Source organism: Ranitomeya imitator, chromosome 2 (genome assembly GCF_032444005.1).
Source record: "Ranitomeya imitator isolate aRanImi1 chromosome 2, aRanImi1.pri, whole genome shotgun sequence".
In the NCBI taxonomy this organism is placed as follows: Eukaryota; Metazoa; Chordata; class Amphibia; order Anura; family Dendrobatidae; genus Ranitomeya; species Ranitomeya imitator.
This window is the reverse complement of record NC_091283.1, coordinates 784291914-784310414: the sequence shown is the minus strand read 5'-3', so window position 1 is coordinate 784310414 and position 18501 is coordinate 784291914. Positions and strand designations below refer to the sequence as shown.

At 41.3% G+C, this 18501-nt stretch overlaps 1 protein-coding gene across 7 annotated transcripts in view; it reads right to left on the bottom strand.

The window, feature by feature from the left end:
- The window catches only part of BICC1 (BicC family RNA binding protein 1), a 273157-nt gene that overhangs the window by 18362 nt on the left and 236294 nt on the right, over window positions 1-18501 (bottom strand). For 3 of the 7 annotated variants that reach the window (XM_069753550.1, XM_069753551.1, XM_069753554.1), the window contains exons 8-16: window positions 14545-14796; window positions 14176-14307; window positions 13555-13729; window positions 12858-13019; window positions 6608-6804; window positions 4392-4530; window positions 3948-4104; window positions 3714-3873; window positions 1458-1497 (exon numbers count right to left, since the gene is read on the bottom strand). In XM_069753550.1, the coding sequence (XP_069609651.1) occupies window positions 1458-1497; window positions 3714-3873; window positions 3948-4104; window positions 4392-4530; window positions 6608-6804; window positions 12858-13019; window positions 13555-13729; window positions 14176-14307; window positions 14545-14796 (1414 nt within the window). The remainder of the gene's footprint in view (window positions 1-1457; window positions 1498-3713; window positions 3874-3947; window positions 4105-4391; window positions 4531-6607; window positions 6805-12857; window positions 13020-13554; window positions 13730-14175; window positions 14308-14544; window positions 14797-18501) is intronic. The other 4 variants (XM_069753555.1, XM_069753556.1, XM_069753552.1 and 1 more) reach the window with 3 other exon arrangements.

Here is an 18501-nt window from a genome sequence, read left to right as displayed (position 1 = left end):
CACCAGGGGTGTCAAATTGCATTCCTCGAGGGCTGCAAACAGGTCATGTTTTCAGGATTTCCTTGTACTGCACAGGTGATAATTTAATCACCTACACACATAATGATTGCAGTACCTTGTGCAATGCTAAGGAAATCTTGAAAACACGCATGGTTTGCGGCCCTCGAGGAATGCAGTTTGACACCCCTGACCAACACTATACAATACATCAGCAAAGCTACCATGTAACTATCTAAAGAATATATAACACACGTCTGTGGAGCAAGGCAGCCACTTTCGACTCAATACCGCCACAGTGTGTTGCCATCACTGATTAAAACGGGGGCGCAGGATGGGAGCAGCACATGACCGGATGGAGACCATATACCAATATAAATGCTCGCCACCCGGGCGTAGAACGGGTTCAATTGCTAGTTAAATTATATTCCCCTTTCGATTTTTTTAAAATATATTTTCAACATGTTTTTTGTTAGGGGCGGGGGTTCAAAACAATGACTGGGTTTGGCGGTTGCTTTTTTTCTTTTTTAATTCTTCCTCAATATTGCCATTTAAATGGCAAACCGCCTCCTGCCTGAAGTGCACAGCTGATCTGGGTCCAAGACGACTGATAAGGGCCAGGTGACCCGATAAGATTTTGGGTGGTCTTCAAGTAGTTGCATTTCATCACCTATCTAAAGAGACTGGCCAACAGCTCCATTGGGGAGTCCATCAACTCTAATTGGAGAAAGATGAAAACCGCAATTCTACTACTTAAAAAGGAGAGGTCAGCAAGTTTTGGCCATGTAATCCAAGAGCAAGATGATGTAGGGTCTGAGAACCTGATTCCAGCTGTGTCATAGTATAACTCGCCCCCACCACTGATTAGCTCCTTTCTGTGAAAATACAATATAAACAGAAAATACTCTATTGGAGGGTGTGGGTGGGGTTGTATAGATCTCTGCAGTCTGAGCACTGTTCGATTTGCAGAGTATTAAATTGACAGCATGCAGATTGTGACATCACTGTAATCAGGCTCTCTGCCCCTACATCATGCTGCTCTAATACATAAAAAAAAGACCTGCTGACCAATTCTTTTTCTTCTAGGGGAAATACCTGTACGACAATACAGGGCGCTGTCATCACCTGCCCTAGACAGTGTATAGCACCTCTATAGTGCGGACATGTTATTTGGGTGCACCATGTGCGTGGTATTTGACCACTGTAGGGTGACATTTACCCAGGCATTGTCTAGGACCAACAACTGTACATTTTTGCATTGAATAATAGAAAAACCCAGTATAAATAATGTTATCTGGGCAACATACTGTATGGTCCAAAGCAAGCAGCATAGTACGCCATGATGAACACTGTAGGACAGCACACCATAGGAAGGGAAACCAGAAAGCAACATACCGGACGTCATCACTTACTCCAAAATGACATTTTAACCAAAGAGGAAAAAGCTGAACACCAGTTACCTTTTGTTGCTAACAATTTCTTTTGTTCATAGTCATAGGCCTATAGACGGGAGCAAACAACATAAAATTACAACACAAACAGGGAGTGCCATGGCCCGCCAACCTAATCCCGAACACTAGTCCCATTAATAAATGTACATACAAGGGGTATTTCATGCGACAGCAGTTCTAGAAGGAGACCCCCCTCATCTCTCGTTTTTAAAGTTGATATACCCCAAGATGACACATGAGCAGGGGTGGTCATAGAGGGTAAGTGTGGATGGGTATTTCGTAGAAGTGGAGAAATATGAAGGCTCATGTTGCAGCAAGGCTGAAGATACAGATGATGGGATATAATTATATAAAATGTGGTGGTTACTCCGGTGTATGCAATGTGCATTGTACAAAATCAAAATCCAGGATCGCTGCAAAACGCTACTGGAAACATAAGGCACTGCAATGCTTCATTAAAAATAGCTGTGTAATAAATGCAAGGAATTGCTAGCACAAGTAGTATCACAAGGATAAAGGTCTTTTCTGTGCTGACTTCTATTCCTAGTTTAAATTATGTTCTCCAGCACTTCTGTAATGGACGGTTATTGATCTTCATCTACCTCATCCGATTTGGAATAATTAAAGGGGTTCTGCAGGCACAACATACTGAAGTATATGCTCTCTAAATAAGATAGGCGGGGGTCTGTCTGCAGAAAAGAAGACCCCATGACTAGCCATCTACTAGCATATTGCTGCCACAATTAAAAAAAAATATAAATGTTTACTTTTTTGCCATGTGCAGTAATCAGTAAGACTACACAAAAAAGAAAAGAAGCCACTCAAACGAATGCACACCACAAAACCAATAAATGACAATATACAAAATATAACAACAGGAATTTTATTGACAAACAGCAACTTCAAGAAAACCATAAAACATACTTAAAAACAATAGTACATGAAAACCATGGTCCACATACATATATAAACTGTACAATACACATATATAATATAATATAAACCTGCACACCCTAGTATATAGCGGGACACTCCACCATCTGGCTCATGGGCATATATGCACCGACAAGGGGGGGCAAGTGTGAATACTGCAATAAGTATAACCCTAAAGAATCAGGAACAAGCCCTAAAGCAAGGGGAACATCCCCTAGTGGAATAAACACAGAGTCAAGCCACCCAATTATGGAAAAAAAAGGGAAGCACTCTGAACCAAGGGCCAGAAGATAACCCACAGCGGGGTATCAAACCCACCTACAGTGAGAGCCCATAATAGGGCACCAAGGATTATACCATTACCCACATGGTCGGAATGAGAGGAGGAGGAAACTTCGCCGTCCCCTAAGTGCAGGTAAAATGTGGACCAAGAGACACATGTCATTTATTGGTTTTGTGGTGTGCATTCGTTTGAGTGGCTTCTTTTCTTTTTTGTGTAGATTTATGACATTAGCCGCTGGTTTGCACCCTGTTTGGTGTTTTTGCACCATTCAATATTGGTAGTGCGCTCCTTTTAGTCTAGTAATCAGTAAGACTATGAAGGGGCTTGTTAGAAATGTTATAATGGAAACAATAAATTGCTACTGGCAGTTTAGGAGACCTGGATAAGCCATAAGGTTCACGTTATGGAGTGTTGGCATAAAACGACTGTTCAAACCAGGCACAGCCGCTCGGCTTACCCATGACTTTGCCCAACAGTTTAGCGCACTTTCCCACCTACTTGGTTTCCATCTATCTCTGCTCTTCTGTAAAGTCAGAGCTGTCAATGAAGGAAGAGTGGGGAAGAGATGGCCGGGGAAGAAAAAAACAGCAAAATGCACGCCAAGTGGTTATCAGTAAACCGGAGCTTTATAAAATATGTAAAAATGGTGGCGCAAAGTGTCCCACGCTATAAACAACCCCTGCTGCAATACCAACAAACTTCCACCAAAGGTTTGTCAGGGGTGTAAACCTGAGCTTTGTTTGAAAAGTCATTTTGCGCAGATAGACTCCATTTAAAACATGATATTCTAGTATACTGTCTGTAATATGCCAGATCTTTAGCCATAAATGTCATAACACAGATTAACACGTTTTAATTACTAGTGCCCTCCAACATGTCAAAGAACAACAATGACAGTGGACCAAGAAATTCGTTACCACAAGGTAACAGACAGTGGCTTTAATAACTTGGCTGCTCAGGCTAAACATACGCCATTGTTTGTCTTTGTATGAAAAACGCACTAAGTTTTGATAAGCGAACAGCAGCTCGGCCTATACTGCAATCATTACCTGCATATTAGTGTATGGTGACTGTGCAGTAAGTCGTACCCTTTCGGAGTTCTGCTGTGCCGCTCGCTCGGCTGCTCGCTCACTTCCAGGGGCCTTCTTATCGGTGACCGGACCCTCAGGAGAGCTCATCTCTGAATCCGACAGTAACCGTTCAGTACTACTATAAATGAAGGAAAAACGTTGTGACAAATGTGGCTCATGGGTTCATCAAACCTATCCCAAACTAGAACTTACTGCAAGCGAGAGTTCTTGGTGCCTTGCAATAATTCCACCGTCTGCCTCTTTGCACAGGGGACTTTGGCGGAGGTCAGCATTTGTTTGAGTTCATTTGTATTTGCTGAATGGGATGGACTCCTTGGCATTCCTACTTCCACGAATGCATCATTACACCCTGAAAAGCAATGGAAAACTAATAGGTGAACTTTAAGAAAATTTGCTCTACACCTTTTGTCATGTACATCTAGTTATTGACCCGACCCATCAACCATATTCCAACATGCAAGAAGTTTTGACGACTTCATCATGATGCCTCCTAAAGAGTGAACAAAATATTTTTGGGAAGAAGATGCAGAATTTATTTTTAAAGCATGTAGATTGGGAGAGAAACATTAAAATATTTAAAGCATGACAAATGGAAGAGAAACATTAAAACGGAAGCCGCATAGTCTTCAGGCCTACCTTCTGAATCAGACTTTGGACTTGTTTGGACAGGGGGGCTTCGGTTGTTTGACTGTCTAGAGGATTCAGGTAGGTGAGAGTTCATCACCTTGTCTCCTAGAGATGACGTAGATAATGTCCCGTATTTCATGCTTGACGACTGCAAAATTAAAGTGGAAAAAATATATACATTCATTAGCAAGAACTAAATGCCAACAAAAATAAATAAAATTTTTAGTACAATATAGACATTGTTAACATCTTTTCAAGCAGAATGGGGAACCAAAATTTATTTTTCCATTTAAAAATATAAAAATTACTTTGGCAACTTTGTGTATGTAAAAGTCCCACCAATATTAGTTAAACAAGGTGTTAAAGTGCAAAAAGAAAAAAACAAAACCATTTTTCTGTCACCTTCAAATATATCCTAAAAAGTATCAAAAACTACAGCTATGTGTACAGAAAATAAGCCATCATACAGGGTCATTTTTCTGAATTTTATTCCACCACGAAAATAAAAATTCAAACAGCATGTACAGTAAGTTGTAAGTTGCAGCCCCTGATCATAGCTGTGCCTTAGAATAAAATAAAAATCCTTCTGCTTTCCATATACACTGCTCAAAAAAATAAAGGCAGCACTTAAACAACAAAATATAACTCCAAGTAAATCAAACTTCTGTGAAATCAAACTGTCCACTTAGGAAGCAACACTGTTTGACAATCAATTCCACATGCTGTTGTGCAAATGGAATAGACAACAGATGGAAATTGTTGGCAATTATCAAGACACACTCAAAGGAGTGGTTCTGCAGGTGGGGACCACAGACCACATCTCGGCACCAATGCTTTCTGGCTGATGTTTTGGTCACTTTTGAATGTTGGTTGTGATTTCAAACTCGTGGTAGCATGAGACTGACTCTACAACCCACACAAGTGGCTCAGGTAGTGCAGCTCATCCAGGTTGGCACATAAATGGGAGCTGTGGCAAGAAGGTTTGCTGTGTCTGTCAGCGTAGTGTCCTGAGGCTGAAGGCACTACCAGGAGACAGGCCAGTACACCAGGAGATGTGGATGGGGCTGTGGGAGGGAAACAACCCAGAAACAGGATCACTACCTCAGCCTTTGTGCAAGGAGGAACAGGAGGAGCACTGCCAGAGCCCTGCAAAATGACCTCCAGCAGGCCACAAATGTGCATGTGTCTGCACAAACGGTTAGAAGCCGACTCCATGAGGATGGTATGAGTACCCGACGTCCACAGATGGGGATTGTGCTCACAGCCCAACACCGTGCAGGACGCTTGGAAATGCCACTTAACAGAAATGGCAAATTCGCCACTGGCGCCCTGTGCTCTTCACAGATGAAAGCAGGTTCACACTGAGCACATGTGACAAACGTGACAGAGTCTGGAGATGCCTTGGAAAGCGATCTGCTGCCTGCAAAATCCTTCAGGATGACCGGTTTGGCAGTGGGTCAGTAATGGTGTGGGGTGTCATTTCTTTGGAGGGCCGCACAGCCCTCCATGTGCTTGCCAGAGGTAACCTGACTGCCATTAGGTACCGAGATGAGATCCTCAGACCCCTTGTGAGACCATATGCTGGTGCGGTTGGCCCTGGGTTCCTCCTAATGCCAGACCTCATGTGGCTGTAGTGTCAGCAGTTCCTGCAAGATGAAGGCATTGAAGCTATGGACTGGCCCGCCTGTTCCCCAGACCTGAATCCGATTTAACACATCTGGGACATCATGTCTCGCTCTATCCACCAACGTCACGTTGCAACACTGTCCAGGAGTTGGAGGATGCTTTAGTCCAGGTCTGGGAGGAGATCCCTCAGGAGACCATCCGCCGCTTCATCAGGAGCATGCCCAGGTGTTGTAGGGAGATCATACAGGCATGTGGAGGCCACACACACTACTGAGCATCATTTCCTTGTTTTGAGGCATTTCCACTGAAGTTGGATCAGCCTGTAACTTCATTTTCCACTTTGATTTTGAGCATCATTCCAACTCCAGACCTCCATGGGATAGTAGTTGTGATTTACGTTGAGAACAATTAAAACCTAAAAATGATCAACACATTCCACTATGTAATGAATAAAGATTTACTACTGGAATATTTCATTCAGTGATATCTAGGATGTGGGATATTAGTGTTCCCTTTATTTTTTTGAGCAGTGGTTTTTAGGATTACAATTGGACTTTTCGATGCTACAAAGTACAGGCAATTATGTAGCGTGTACTTACTTTCACATGACCATTTAATGCGGAGGCTACTTTCTTGCAATCTGAGTGCATTCCATTCATGTGGACATCGACTGGGGTCAGTCCGGGAGGTGGGGATGGGGTATTTTGTCCATAGTTGGGCACTCCGGATAGAAGAAAGCTAGTTAACGTGGCTTGTGCAGCTGAAGGTACCATCATATGTGGTATAGCAGAAAACCCTTTAAAAGAGGAAAAAAAAATTACAATGAACAAGTATTATCACCAAATGATATTTAAGTGAACCAAATCCTTAATCTATATTGTCTTTATAGGGAATAAAGCGCCTTTAAAATGAGATATTTTGTGTTCTAATCACTGCCATAATTCTGCAGAAACTAAAGTTTAATCAAACACTAACATACTAATGAAAATGCAAAAAACAGCAAAAAAAAAAAAACCCCACAAAGTGGATAGCTGATTTACACAGGTGTAAAGCACATGGTTCCCAATAAATGTAGTGGAGGGGGGGAACAAAAAGTAGCAGCAAGTCTTAAAGTGATAGTGCTCATGCAGTCATTGTTCCCATGCGACCAAAAAATACTAGTTCATGGACCATTTATATAGTATGTAAGTCAAAGATGTATATCACTGATTGAATAATGATGTGTATATCGCTTTAAGGGAACAAAAGCTGCAAATATAAAGCTAAATTTTGTTCTTAGCCATTGAATCCGCCTGGGAACAAATGTCATGAGCCCAACTTGCGCTTCACGTGGGCTTCCTCAAAGGGCTGTCAGCATCTGGTCCCAGGTGGATACAATGGGTAAGAACAAAATTTAGCTTTATTGTTGCTGCTTTTGTTCCCTTAAAGCAATATACACCTCATTATTCAGTGCCATACATCTCTCTGACTTGTATACAAATGGTCCATGAACTAGCATTTTTGACGCATGCGAACAGTGACTGCATGGGCACTAGCACTTTATGAAACTTGATGCTACTTTTTGTTTCCCCCATCCACTACATTTACTGGTGACCATATGTTTTACACATGTGTAAATCAAATATCCATGTTGTTTTTCTATGCAATTTGTGTTATTCAGTTATTGCATTATAATATTTTTTAAAATAAGCTATTTTATATGAGAATCTTTGCTCTTTTTGAGTTTTCATTAATTATGGGAGTGTCCTGGGCTAATATAGCCCCCCTCACCACTTGGTTTAGGGTTTGACTTATGTGTTCTGTATCAAGGATTTTGATAATACTAACATACCAATTAGTGTTCCCCTTGCACCCTTTGCGTGGCCAAAAAGCTCAGTGCACATTTCTGCCCACTGGTTTTGCATGTCCCCCACTGGCGACTGACTGCACAGGATTGCCTGAGCTTTTTCTGCATACAGTGCTCTCTTCATATAAGCAAACATTATGAATCTCCAGTGGGCTGAATGGTGCACTGAACCTCCTGGTCACATTGAGGGTGCACCAAGCCAACTAATTAAACTTTAATTTCTGAAGAATAAAAGCAGTAATTAAAACACTGGGGCAGTGCTCACACCAGACCGGCCTTAGGTCTCTTCCCTCCACACTCCATGCCCTTTCGGCCAGGAACGGTCTGTCTGTCTTTTAAACTTGGCCTCTCCCACTCTCAGCTAATCCCAGAACATTAACTCAAGTTCTCCCTACTATCAAGCAATTCATGAAGCCAACATTAACCCACACAGCTCACATAGGAATAAGGCTAGTTTCACATTTGCGTTTAAAAACGCAGCGTTTAAAACGCATCCGCAGGTGGTGAAAAAAACGCATGTAAACGCGTACAAACGCTGCGTTTTTTAGAAGCATGCGTTTTCGTATGCGGTAAAAAAACCGCCGCGTTTTTACGCGTTTACATGCATTTTTTCCTGCGTTTGCGTTTTTGATACGCATGATGAGAAATTTCACAAGAGAAAAATCAAGATCCAGACACCGCCAATGGGACTACAGAGGGCGTGTGACATGACTGTGGACCAAAATATGGAAAAATTGTAGCTCTCAAAATGTGGTAACGCAAAAAATATTTTTTGGAATAAAAAGCGTCTTTAGTGTGTGACAGACAGCTGCCAATCATAAAAATCAACTAGAAAACCCACTATAAATAGAAATGGCTAGGGTTAGGGTTTGGATCCCTAGGGTTAGGGTTAGGGTTTGGATCCCTAGGGTTAGGGTTTGGATCCCTTTATCACCTTGATGGTGGGGGGTGGTTTATCAGTGTGTAGACTTGTTTTTTTCTATTGAAACGCATGCGTTTAAAAACGCAACCAAACGCATGTGCTTAAAAACGCATGCGTTTACATAGACAGCAATACGTTTTTTTGCCGCAAAAAAAAAACGCCTCTAGAAATTACTACATGTTGCATTTCCGCAAAAAAAAATGCAAGCATAGAAACGACGCATGCGTCGTCAAACGCGGCCAAACGCGTACAAAAAAACCCGCACGCGTTTTTAATGTTAAATATAGGGGAAAAAACGCATGTGTTTATATGCGTTTAAACGCAGCGGCAAAAAACTCAAATGTGAAACCAGCCTAACACTTGTTCTTCAAGGGACAACATGGGCAGTATGTGATCTCCTTACAATGACTTTTCTCTGCGGAGATAAAAAAAAAAAGTAGGCAGAATTGCAATACTAGATACAGCCATAAGGAAAAATACCTTTTTTACCCAATTCTAGTATCCCTGTTAACCTTTAACTTATTATTTAGGGGCAAAAAAAAAAGAAAAAGAACTTGACAGACAAAGAGCCATACAGCAAAAGCCTTATTCTCATATGAACAGACCATTCTTTCTCAGACCATTTTCACTTGTTTTTACAGTAACAAATTCCAAGCTTTTTTGGCAATTCTATGCAATTTTCCATTCTAAAGACAATGTTGGTAAGGAGAAATTTTTTCCCAGGACAGATTAGAACTACAACCGGTAATTATGTTAAATGCCATAGAGGCAGATCATAATGGAAAGTATATAACTTAAGGAATTTGTCAGAGGTAACAAAAAAACAGGTCAAAACATTCTACACGGATTAATCTGCAATTTATTTGGTTATGGTTAGGATTTGTGGGCTAAGTCAAGAAAACTTGAAAAGAAAGTTTTAACTTTGCCTGATATTTTACAATTTTGTTGCCAATAATGTTCTTTTTTTAAGGTTTTAGATTTCAACGAGTCAGTAAACTAGTGTAAAAAGGACTTTTCATGTGGATTCAGTCAAACTTACCTTTCAGCAACATTCACAACTAAAATGACCTAAAATTTACATTAGGACGTTTTAACAATATATCCCTGTCCCAACTAATTTTTGGGGTGGTGGGGGGATGGTGATTAAAGTGAAATATTACTTGACTTTATAATTTTACAAAAAAATAAAATTATAAAATACAAGAAAGATTTTGCAATGACAAAGATTAAATGCTACATACACAGTTATAGTATTATGTTTTATAAATGCCACATTAAACAACTTTTTGAACAGTCTTCATTATCAATTTCCTATCACATTGCTACTACGAAGTGTGGGTAAACCCTTTACCTAGCTAACTGGTCTGCAAAATCTGATATAGATCCATCAGCACTTTGCTCCTAGCTCTGGTGATTTTCTCTGCTTTTTCCCCTCAGTGTTAGGGTACCGTCACACTAAAACGACGCTGCAGCGATACCGACAATGATGTCGATCGCTGCAGCGTCGCTGTTTGGTCGCAGGAGAGCTGTCACACAGACAGCTCTCCAGCGACCAACGATCCCGAAGTCCCCTGGTAACCAGGGTAAACATCGGGTTACTAAGCGCAGGGCCGCGCTTAGTAACCCGATGTTTACCCTGGTTACCAGCGTAAACGTAAAAAAAAAAAAAAACACTACATACTTACATTCCGTGTCTGTCCCCCAGCGCTGTGCTTCTCTGCACTGACAGTGAGCGCCGGAAAGCACAGCGGTGACGTCACCGCTGTACTTTACGGCTGGCCGGCGCTCACCAGTCAGTGCGGGAAGCTGAAGGCGAGGGACATGACCAGACACCGGGAATGTAAGTATGTAGTGTTTGTTTTTTTTTACATTTACACTGGTAACCAGGGTAAATATCGGGTTACTAAGCGCGGCCCTGCGCTTAGTAACCCGATGTTTACCCTGGTTACCAGTGAAGACATCGCTGAATCGGCGTCACACACGCCGATTCAGCGATGTCAGCGGGAGATCCAGCGACGAAATAAAGTTTCAAACGATCTGCTACGACATACGATTCTCAGCGGGGTCCCTGATCGCAGTAGCGTGTCAGACACAGCGAGATCGTAATTATATCGCTGGAACGTCACGGATCGTGCCGTCCTAGCGACCAAAGTGCCACTGTGTGACGGTACCCTTAGAGATAGTGGCAGGAAGGGGGTTATACCGAGCAGATCAGAGGAGAGGAGCAAAGTATTCAAGGACAATAGCTCACTCGGGTTTTAGAAAGAATAAACACAAGAGCCTTCACTAGCTGTAGAAAGGGAAATCACTCCAGGAATGAAGCTGGACTGAATAGAGCTAGACAAGACCGCAAAGGCTGAAACTAGACACCGCTTACTAACTGCGTATCCAGGGGTCTGAAAATTCATCGCTGCATGAAGGCAGCTTTAATTAAAGTCTAAGTAGGCAAACAACGAAAATATAGAGAACATAAAGAAACCAAGAGTTTTTAAATCCTAACGTATAAACAAATAATATATCTAATAATAATCACAAATGTCCAAGAAAATAACTATCAAAATATCTTTAATAATAATACAAAAACACACACTGGACATGAAAAAAACACATACAATACAAAAAAATATATAATTAGATAGGTCTAATGAACGACAATGCAAACTGGCGAGTCATACCCCCATGACTCCCAGCTTCTTCAGGGGGCAGTCCCCTGAAGAAGCAGCGGTGAAACGCGCGTTGGGGTACCTGTGCGATGGGTGCCTGGCTTTCCTGGGTAAGACACATGTATTTTGTATGTATGCGCATTATTGGCACTTTAACTCTGGGAGTCATGGGGGTATGATTATCCTGCCACATGGCTTACATTATTATGGAGTGGCTCCTGTGATCCTTGGTGTCTTTTCCCAAATGATATTAGGGTTATTTTATGGTTACTTTTTTTTAGTAACTGTGCACACTTGTGCCTTCCAGCTTGTATATAATATAGTATTGCTGGGATTGATTGCTTACATTTTTGAGTGCCTTTTCTTCCTCTTATTGTTGGATTGCTCACCCCCCGCCAGTTTGCATTGTCGTTCATTAGACCTATCCAATTATATATTTTTTTGTATTGTATGTGTTTTTTTCATGTCCAGTGTGTGTTTTTGTATTATTATTAAAGATATTTTGATAGTTATTTTCTTGGACATTTGTGATTATTATTAGACTAGATGGCAGCCAGATTCTAAAGAATCGGGAGTCTAGAATCCATATATACTTGAAATTCGGCAGGAGCTTGAAGAGCAACGTCACTGGGCCCGCCTCCACGCAGTAGAAACTTGCTGTGAGGTAAAAATTCAAAAATCACACCAAAATGGCGGGCGGAGTGTGTCACAGTACGGCACGTTTCTGATTGGTCGCTCGCAGCAGGCGGCAACCAATCAGACACTGGACACTGTTGACGTCACTTAGCTCCGGACATTAGCTCCGGACATTAGCTCCGGACATTAGCTCCGGACATTAGCTCCGGACATTAGCTCCGGACAAAGCCACGGAAGTTGGCACAAATTGCAGGAAGTAGTATTCTAGGCAATTAATCTCCGGACATTAGCTCCGGACATTAGCTCCGGACAAAGCCACGGAAGTTGGCACAAATTGCAGGAAGTAGTATTCTAGGCAATTATATATTAGATATATTATTTGTTTATACTTTAGGATTTAAAAACTCTTGGTTTCTTTATGTTCTCTATATAGCTTCATTGAGTTTTCCTTTTAAATATGGTCATTATATATGGTCAGTTCTGGTATGTTATTAAAACAACGAAAATACGGTATATATAACAATTAGGAGGCAAAGGTGACAATTTTTAGGCTTGCTCTCTTAATTATCTTCTTTTTAACCTGCAGAGATCATTATTCATAGATTCTTAACCTACAACTGAAATACCCATTACAGAAGGCAAAACAAGGAGCTTGAGAATACAATTTAATTGTATGCAATCGTATCAACATTTTTAGCAAAGTTTTCCAACAATTCTCCAATAAATATCAGCTGTACACCTAGTAAAACTGAAAATTCTGAATATGGCAGTGTTTCAGTCACCTGCAGCGCTAGTAGTGTTCGCTAATGACGTTGCCCAGAGTGTTGGACTTGGTGCAGCCGAACTGGGGCTGTGTAGAGGACTGACCGAACTGTTAAGGGCATTCAGCAGAGTATTTTGGGCTGTAGAGGAGTTAACCGAGAGAGCATTGGGGCCCAGGAGACCTGTAGAAGACGTAAAATGAGCATTATTAGACGAGTAAAAAAAACATTACGTTTCCTCTGTGTATTTAGCAATCTCGTTGAGGTCTAAAGTTTTCTGTGTAATGTGGAAATATTTCATCATTAATTAATCTGATATTAAATAGGTTCTCTGGGACTGTATAAAGTTTATTGAAAGAGTACAGTGTGTTCTCCCACCTCCCTAGAAAGCGAGCACGGTTAGTCAGCGCAATAAGCTTTTAATATTGCAAATATTAGCTTGCCTTTATTACATAGTGTAAAACCTTGTAAAGTAAAGTTTACATTTAGCACCAATATAATGCACAAACATTTATGTAAATGGTTCTGTAAGTTTCAGAAAAAAGCAAACCAATTAGTGATGAGCGCAGACATTTTTCCACTCCTATTCCAGATATTATATCTAGTTTTCCTAAGCTGTGTGGGTTTACTACAAAGATCATATAGCATGATGCACACCAACAATGAAATCTAGTTTTATAAAAAAAAAAAAATTAACAAAATGTACACTTTTACTCACCTAATCCAGTAAGTCCCAAACCCGCTGTCAGTATATCCAGGCCATGAAAAGGCATTGGACAAGATAATGTAGAGTGGCTTGTGATGGCCACTCCACTGCTGTCCAGTCCAAGAAGGCACTTTCGGGCTTCGTACATATTTAAGGCATTTCTTTCCACGCTTTTTACGATCACTGACTGAAAGGGAAATGTGAAATTATAATTACATTGAGATCTTTCATTTAAAAAAAATTCTCCATCTTTGTTCATAATGATCTCTTGACGGTATAGATAATCTACATAAAGAATATACTCTAATTCACGACTATATAAATGTTTAAAATACACTTTATTAATATTTCCATAAGTTCTTCAATTTACCAGCTAAACTTCAGAGTGCCAGATTCTACAATACCAGACTAGAATTTAGAACAAACTCTTGCCGATTAGATGAAGAATTATTTCCCAGACAAGAGTTTCACTGCTGTGAAAGATGATGGCCAGGCTTAGGATACCTTGATAAACTAAACGAGTGGCAGAGATCCCAGACCAGTAATGGATATGGAGGCTGAATATATTTACAAAAAAAAAAAAAAACAGGTGGAAAATTCCTCTAAGTCATCACTTTATTCCTTGAAACTTACTTTACTTGGCTGCTTAGGCTTTGGTTTTATGCTGATGAACACATCTAACTGCTCCATGAGTTGCGTTATATACTGTGGCTCTACCTCAATCTCTTCTTTCATGTCAAACATCAGAACTAGCGGGAGACATCCCTATGAAAGTAATAAAACGAGTAATATTATAAACACAATTCTATATACTCACATACAATGTGAAGTACAATTATATAAGAATAATGTACAATGGACTGTATCTTGATAGTTCACTACTGATCTCAACAAGACCTACCGATTGGACTTTGGCTCAAGGCTTTACGTCAAGGTTCTGCGTATATAAATGTTTGACATGTAACGACCCCAAGATAAATCAAACCCATAAAAGATGCCTACCATGAGATACTGTCTGGCCAAGCAGACTGACTCGATGGTGCCTTGGAGGTAGACTGTGGACTTCTTCAGAGGGTTATTGGGATCTGGGAAGTGGATCTGAGCACCAGTTCGTTGCATGATGTGCTTGATATTGCCACCGTTTCGGCCCATCATAAAGAGGTGATGTTGTGCAGCTATATCCAATTGTGTGCTGACCGGTATCGCATTGGCAAGGCTACCAGCAAGATGTTCCAGCAATAGTGCAGTACCTTCCTATCAAAAACAAAATCAAAAGATGTCAAACTACCACATCAATTCAGGCTGACCTTAAACCTCTTGTAAAAACATGGCCATGAGGGAAACTAGCCGCGGAAGTGCGGGTCCTGCGGTTCTTTTTTAAAACCTAAGCGATTAATATCAAAAACTTACCAAATGTAATCCCACTAAAAAAAAAAATGTGCGTGCGTATATTTACAGACAGAAATGTTTACATCTTGGAGCTTTTAGTAATAAGATGTGCCACTTAAACATGACATGCAGCTCAAATATCACTTCTAGAATTCCATACAACATACCAAGAGATTTCTATGTATTTGCAAAAATGAGAGCCTTAACATCTGTTACATCTTTAGATGATTACAGAATTCGAGCCCATGTTAAAGCCCTCTGTAAACTATACAGTTTACTTAGTATCCATGTTTTTACATAGTCCAAAGAACATAACTACTGCATGTATTTATTGGAGAAGGCAATAGAGCGTTTGTATTACTAACTTAGCTAGAAAACAAAGTGTACATAATCCAATGTGAAAATTCACCGAAGACCTCCCAGCAACCCTCGAATCTTCCCTATCCTACAACCCCAGTTAGTCAAAACCTTTAACTGTCTCCTCCGCCCCCCACTTCCCCCTCATTTCTGCTGAGGACTTTGCCACACACTTTAAAAATAAGATCGACTAAACAAAGGCAAGCCTTCATTGTTCAACCACCACAACCCCTTTGTATACCAGACTAATGCCCAAACCCCATAACCTCCTATCCAACATCACTGAAGGGGGGCTTAATTGTTTCCTCTCCAAATTGAACTTCACCACCTGTGCGCTCGACCCCATCCCATCCCCTCCCCAACCCCACCAACACTCTTATCCCATCCCTAACCCACCTCTGCAACCTATCACTAACTTCTGGCACCTTCCCTTCTGCTTTCAAACATGCCACAATCACGCCTATCCTTAAAAAGCCAACCCTCGATCCAACAGATATGTCCAGCTATCGCCCAATATCGCTACTCCCATTTTGCTTCCTGGAGCAGCACGTCCACACTGATCTTTCCCCCTTCTCTCATCCAACTTGCTCTTTGACAATCTACAATCTGGTTTCCGACCCACCACTCAACTGAGACTGACCAAAATTACTAACGACCTACTTACAGCAAAAGCGAACGGACAATACTCTGTACTCCTCCGTTCTAGACCTGTCCTCTGCTTTCGACATAGTTGACCACTGCCTCCTACAGATCCTCTCCTCCTTTGGCAGCAAAGACCTCACCCTATCCTGGATCTCCTCATACCTTTCCAACCTCACATTCAGCGTCTCCCACTCCCACACTACCTCTCTCTGTTGGAGTCCCCCAAGGCTCTGTTCTAGGACCTCTACTCTTCTCAGTCTATACACTTGGCCTGGAACAACTCATCAAGTCTCATGGATTCCAGTACCACCTTTATGCTGATGCCACTCAGATTTACCTTTCTGGCCCAGACGTCACCTCTCTGCTGTCCAGAATCCCGGAGTGTCTATCAGCCATTTCCTCCTTCTCCTTTTGCTTCCTCAAACTCAATGTGGACAAATCTGAACTCATCTTTCCATCTCATAGATCTTCCTTACCTGACCTATCTATCGCAATTAACGACAATGCTTTCCCCCGTACTGGAAGTCCGCTGCCTCGGATTAACCCTCAACTCTGCCCTTCAAACCACAGATCCAAGTTCTTTCCACCTCCTGTAACCTCCAGCTCAAAAATATCTCCAGAATCCGTCCTTTCCTCAACAGTCAATCTACTAAATTGCTTGTGCATGCCCTCATCATCTCCCACCTTGACTACTGCAACATCCTTTTCTGCGGCCTCCCTGCTAACACCCTTGCACCTCTCCTATCCTTAACTCTGCTGCCTGACTAATTCATCTCTCTCCTCGCTACTCCTCCGCTTCCCCCTCTGCAAATCTCTTCACTGGCTCCCATTCCCTCAGAGTATCCAGTTCAAATTACTAATACTGACCTACAAAGCCATCCATAACCTGTCTCCTCTATATATCTCTGAACTAATCTCCCGATATCTTCCCTCACAATCTCCGGTCCTCCTAAGACCTCCTTCTCTCCTTCACACTTATTCACTCCTCACCCAACCGCCTCCAAGACTTCTCCCGAATATCCCCCATCCTCTGGAATTCTTTGCCCCAACACATCCGACTATCAACCACATTTGGATCCTTCAGACGGAACCTGAAAACCCATCTCTTCAGGAAAGTCTACAGCCTGCACTGACCCCGCTGCCTCCTCATCACTACTGAAGCTACCGCTCACCAACACCGGAGCTCCTGCAACCCTCAACCTACAGTCTCCTTCCCCATAATCCTGTAGAATGTAAGCCCGCAAGGGCAGGGTCCTCGCCCCTCTGTATCAGTCTGTAATTGTTAGTTTGTTTACTGTAAGTGATATCTGTAATTTGTATGTAACCCCTTCTCATGTACAGCACCATGGAATCAATGGTGCTATACAAATTCTGATGAAAGCCGATTTTGAACAGTAGGGGGATAGAATTGGTATATGGATAGAAGATGTGTCCGCATCTGGAATATATACAATGTGCACGGCAAACCTGGAAACAATTGCAAGTAATGTGGCATTGCCTTTAACTGCAAGATCGATGTAAATTACTAAACAGACGAGACACTGCCCTGATGATCATGCTTTTTAGGTCCTTTATGGGATAAAAAGCAGGAGGGTGCGGGGAGAGAGGGCGGACCCGTCGAAGCGCATTTCTCTTTACTAAATTTTTATATTTTTGCCAAATTCATTATGGCTGTTGCAACATTTTTACACTTTCAATCTTTACTTTTTAGGTTTGCACAACAATATGGGCATACTTTGCATTATCCAGATGTTTTTGGCTTATTCATTATTTGATACTTTAAAATGTTGCAAAATTTTTATACCATTTTATTCCAGTAGTGTAATGTCGTGTCCAATTGTTTTTGCTTAAAACTAATGAGATATTGTAAAGATTTTTGGAAAGGGACATGCAGCCTTTGACACAAACAAAAGGGGTGCATTTTGATGAAGATTGTGCAAAATCTGCCAGCACAAAAAAAAACACCATTGTAAAATCTGCAAAATAATGAAAAAGGGATTTTTTGTTCTGTCAAATCTATTGTACATAAAGGTACAGATCAATTGCCATTTATAATAATCTTTATATAGCGCCAACATATTCCGCAGCGCTTATTGATATTGCTTTTTTTTGCCTTGCGGCATTGACTGACTTTTGTACCAAATTCTTCAAAGTTGCTCTTTATTTTTGCCTTCAACCAGTTTTTGGGACTTTTTAGCACCATACCTTGAAAAAAAAAAAAAAAAAAAGCCAAATTGAAAACTCCTACAGAAACCTTACTGCTAGCAGGGACTGTCGCAATATATGCCCACAAAATGAGACCCTAAAGTTGCATTTCATGAATCTGGCCAAGTAATGGTGGCTCGGTGGTTAGCACTGCAGCCTAGCAGCGCTGGGGTCCAGAGTTCAAATCCCACCAAGGACAACATCGGCAAGGAGTTTGTATGTTCTCCCCGGGTTCCTACCACACTCCAAAGACATACTGAGAGGGAGTTTAGATTGTGAGCCCCAATGGGGACAGTGATTATAATGTCTGTAAAGCGCTGCAGAATAAGACAGCGCTATATAAGTAAATACAAATCAATCCTCATC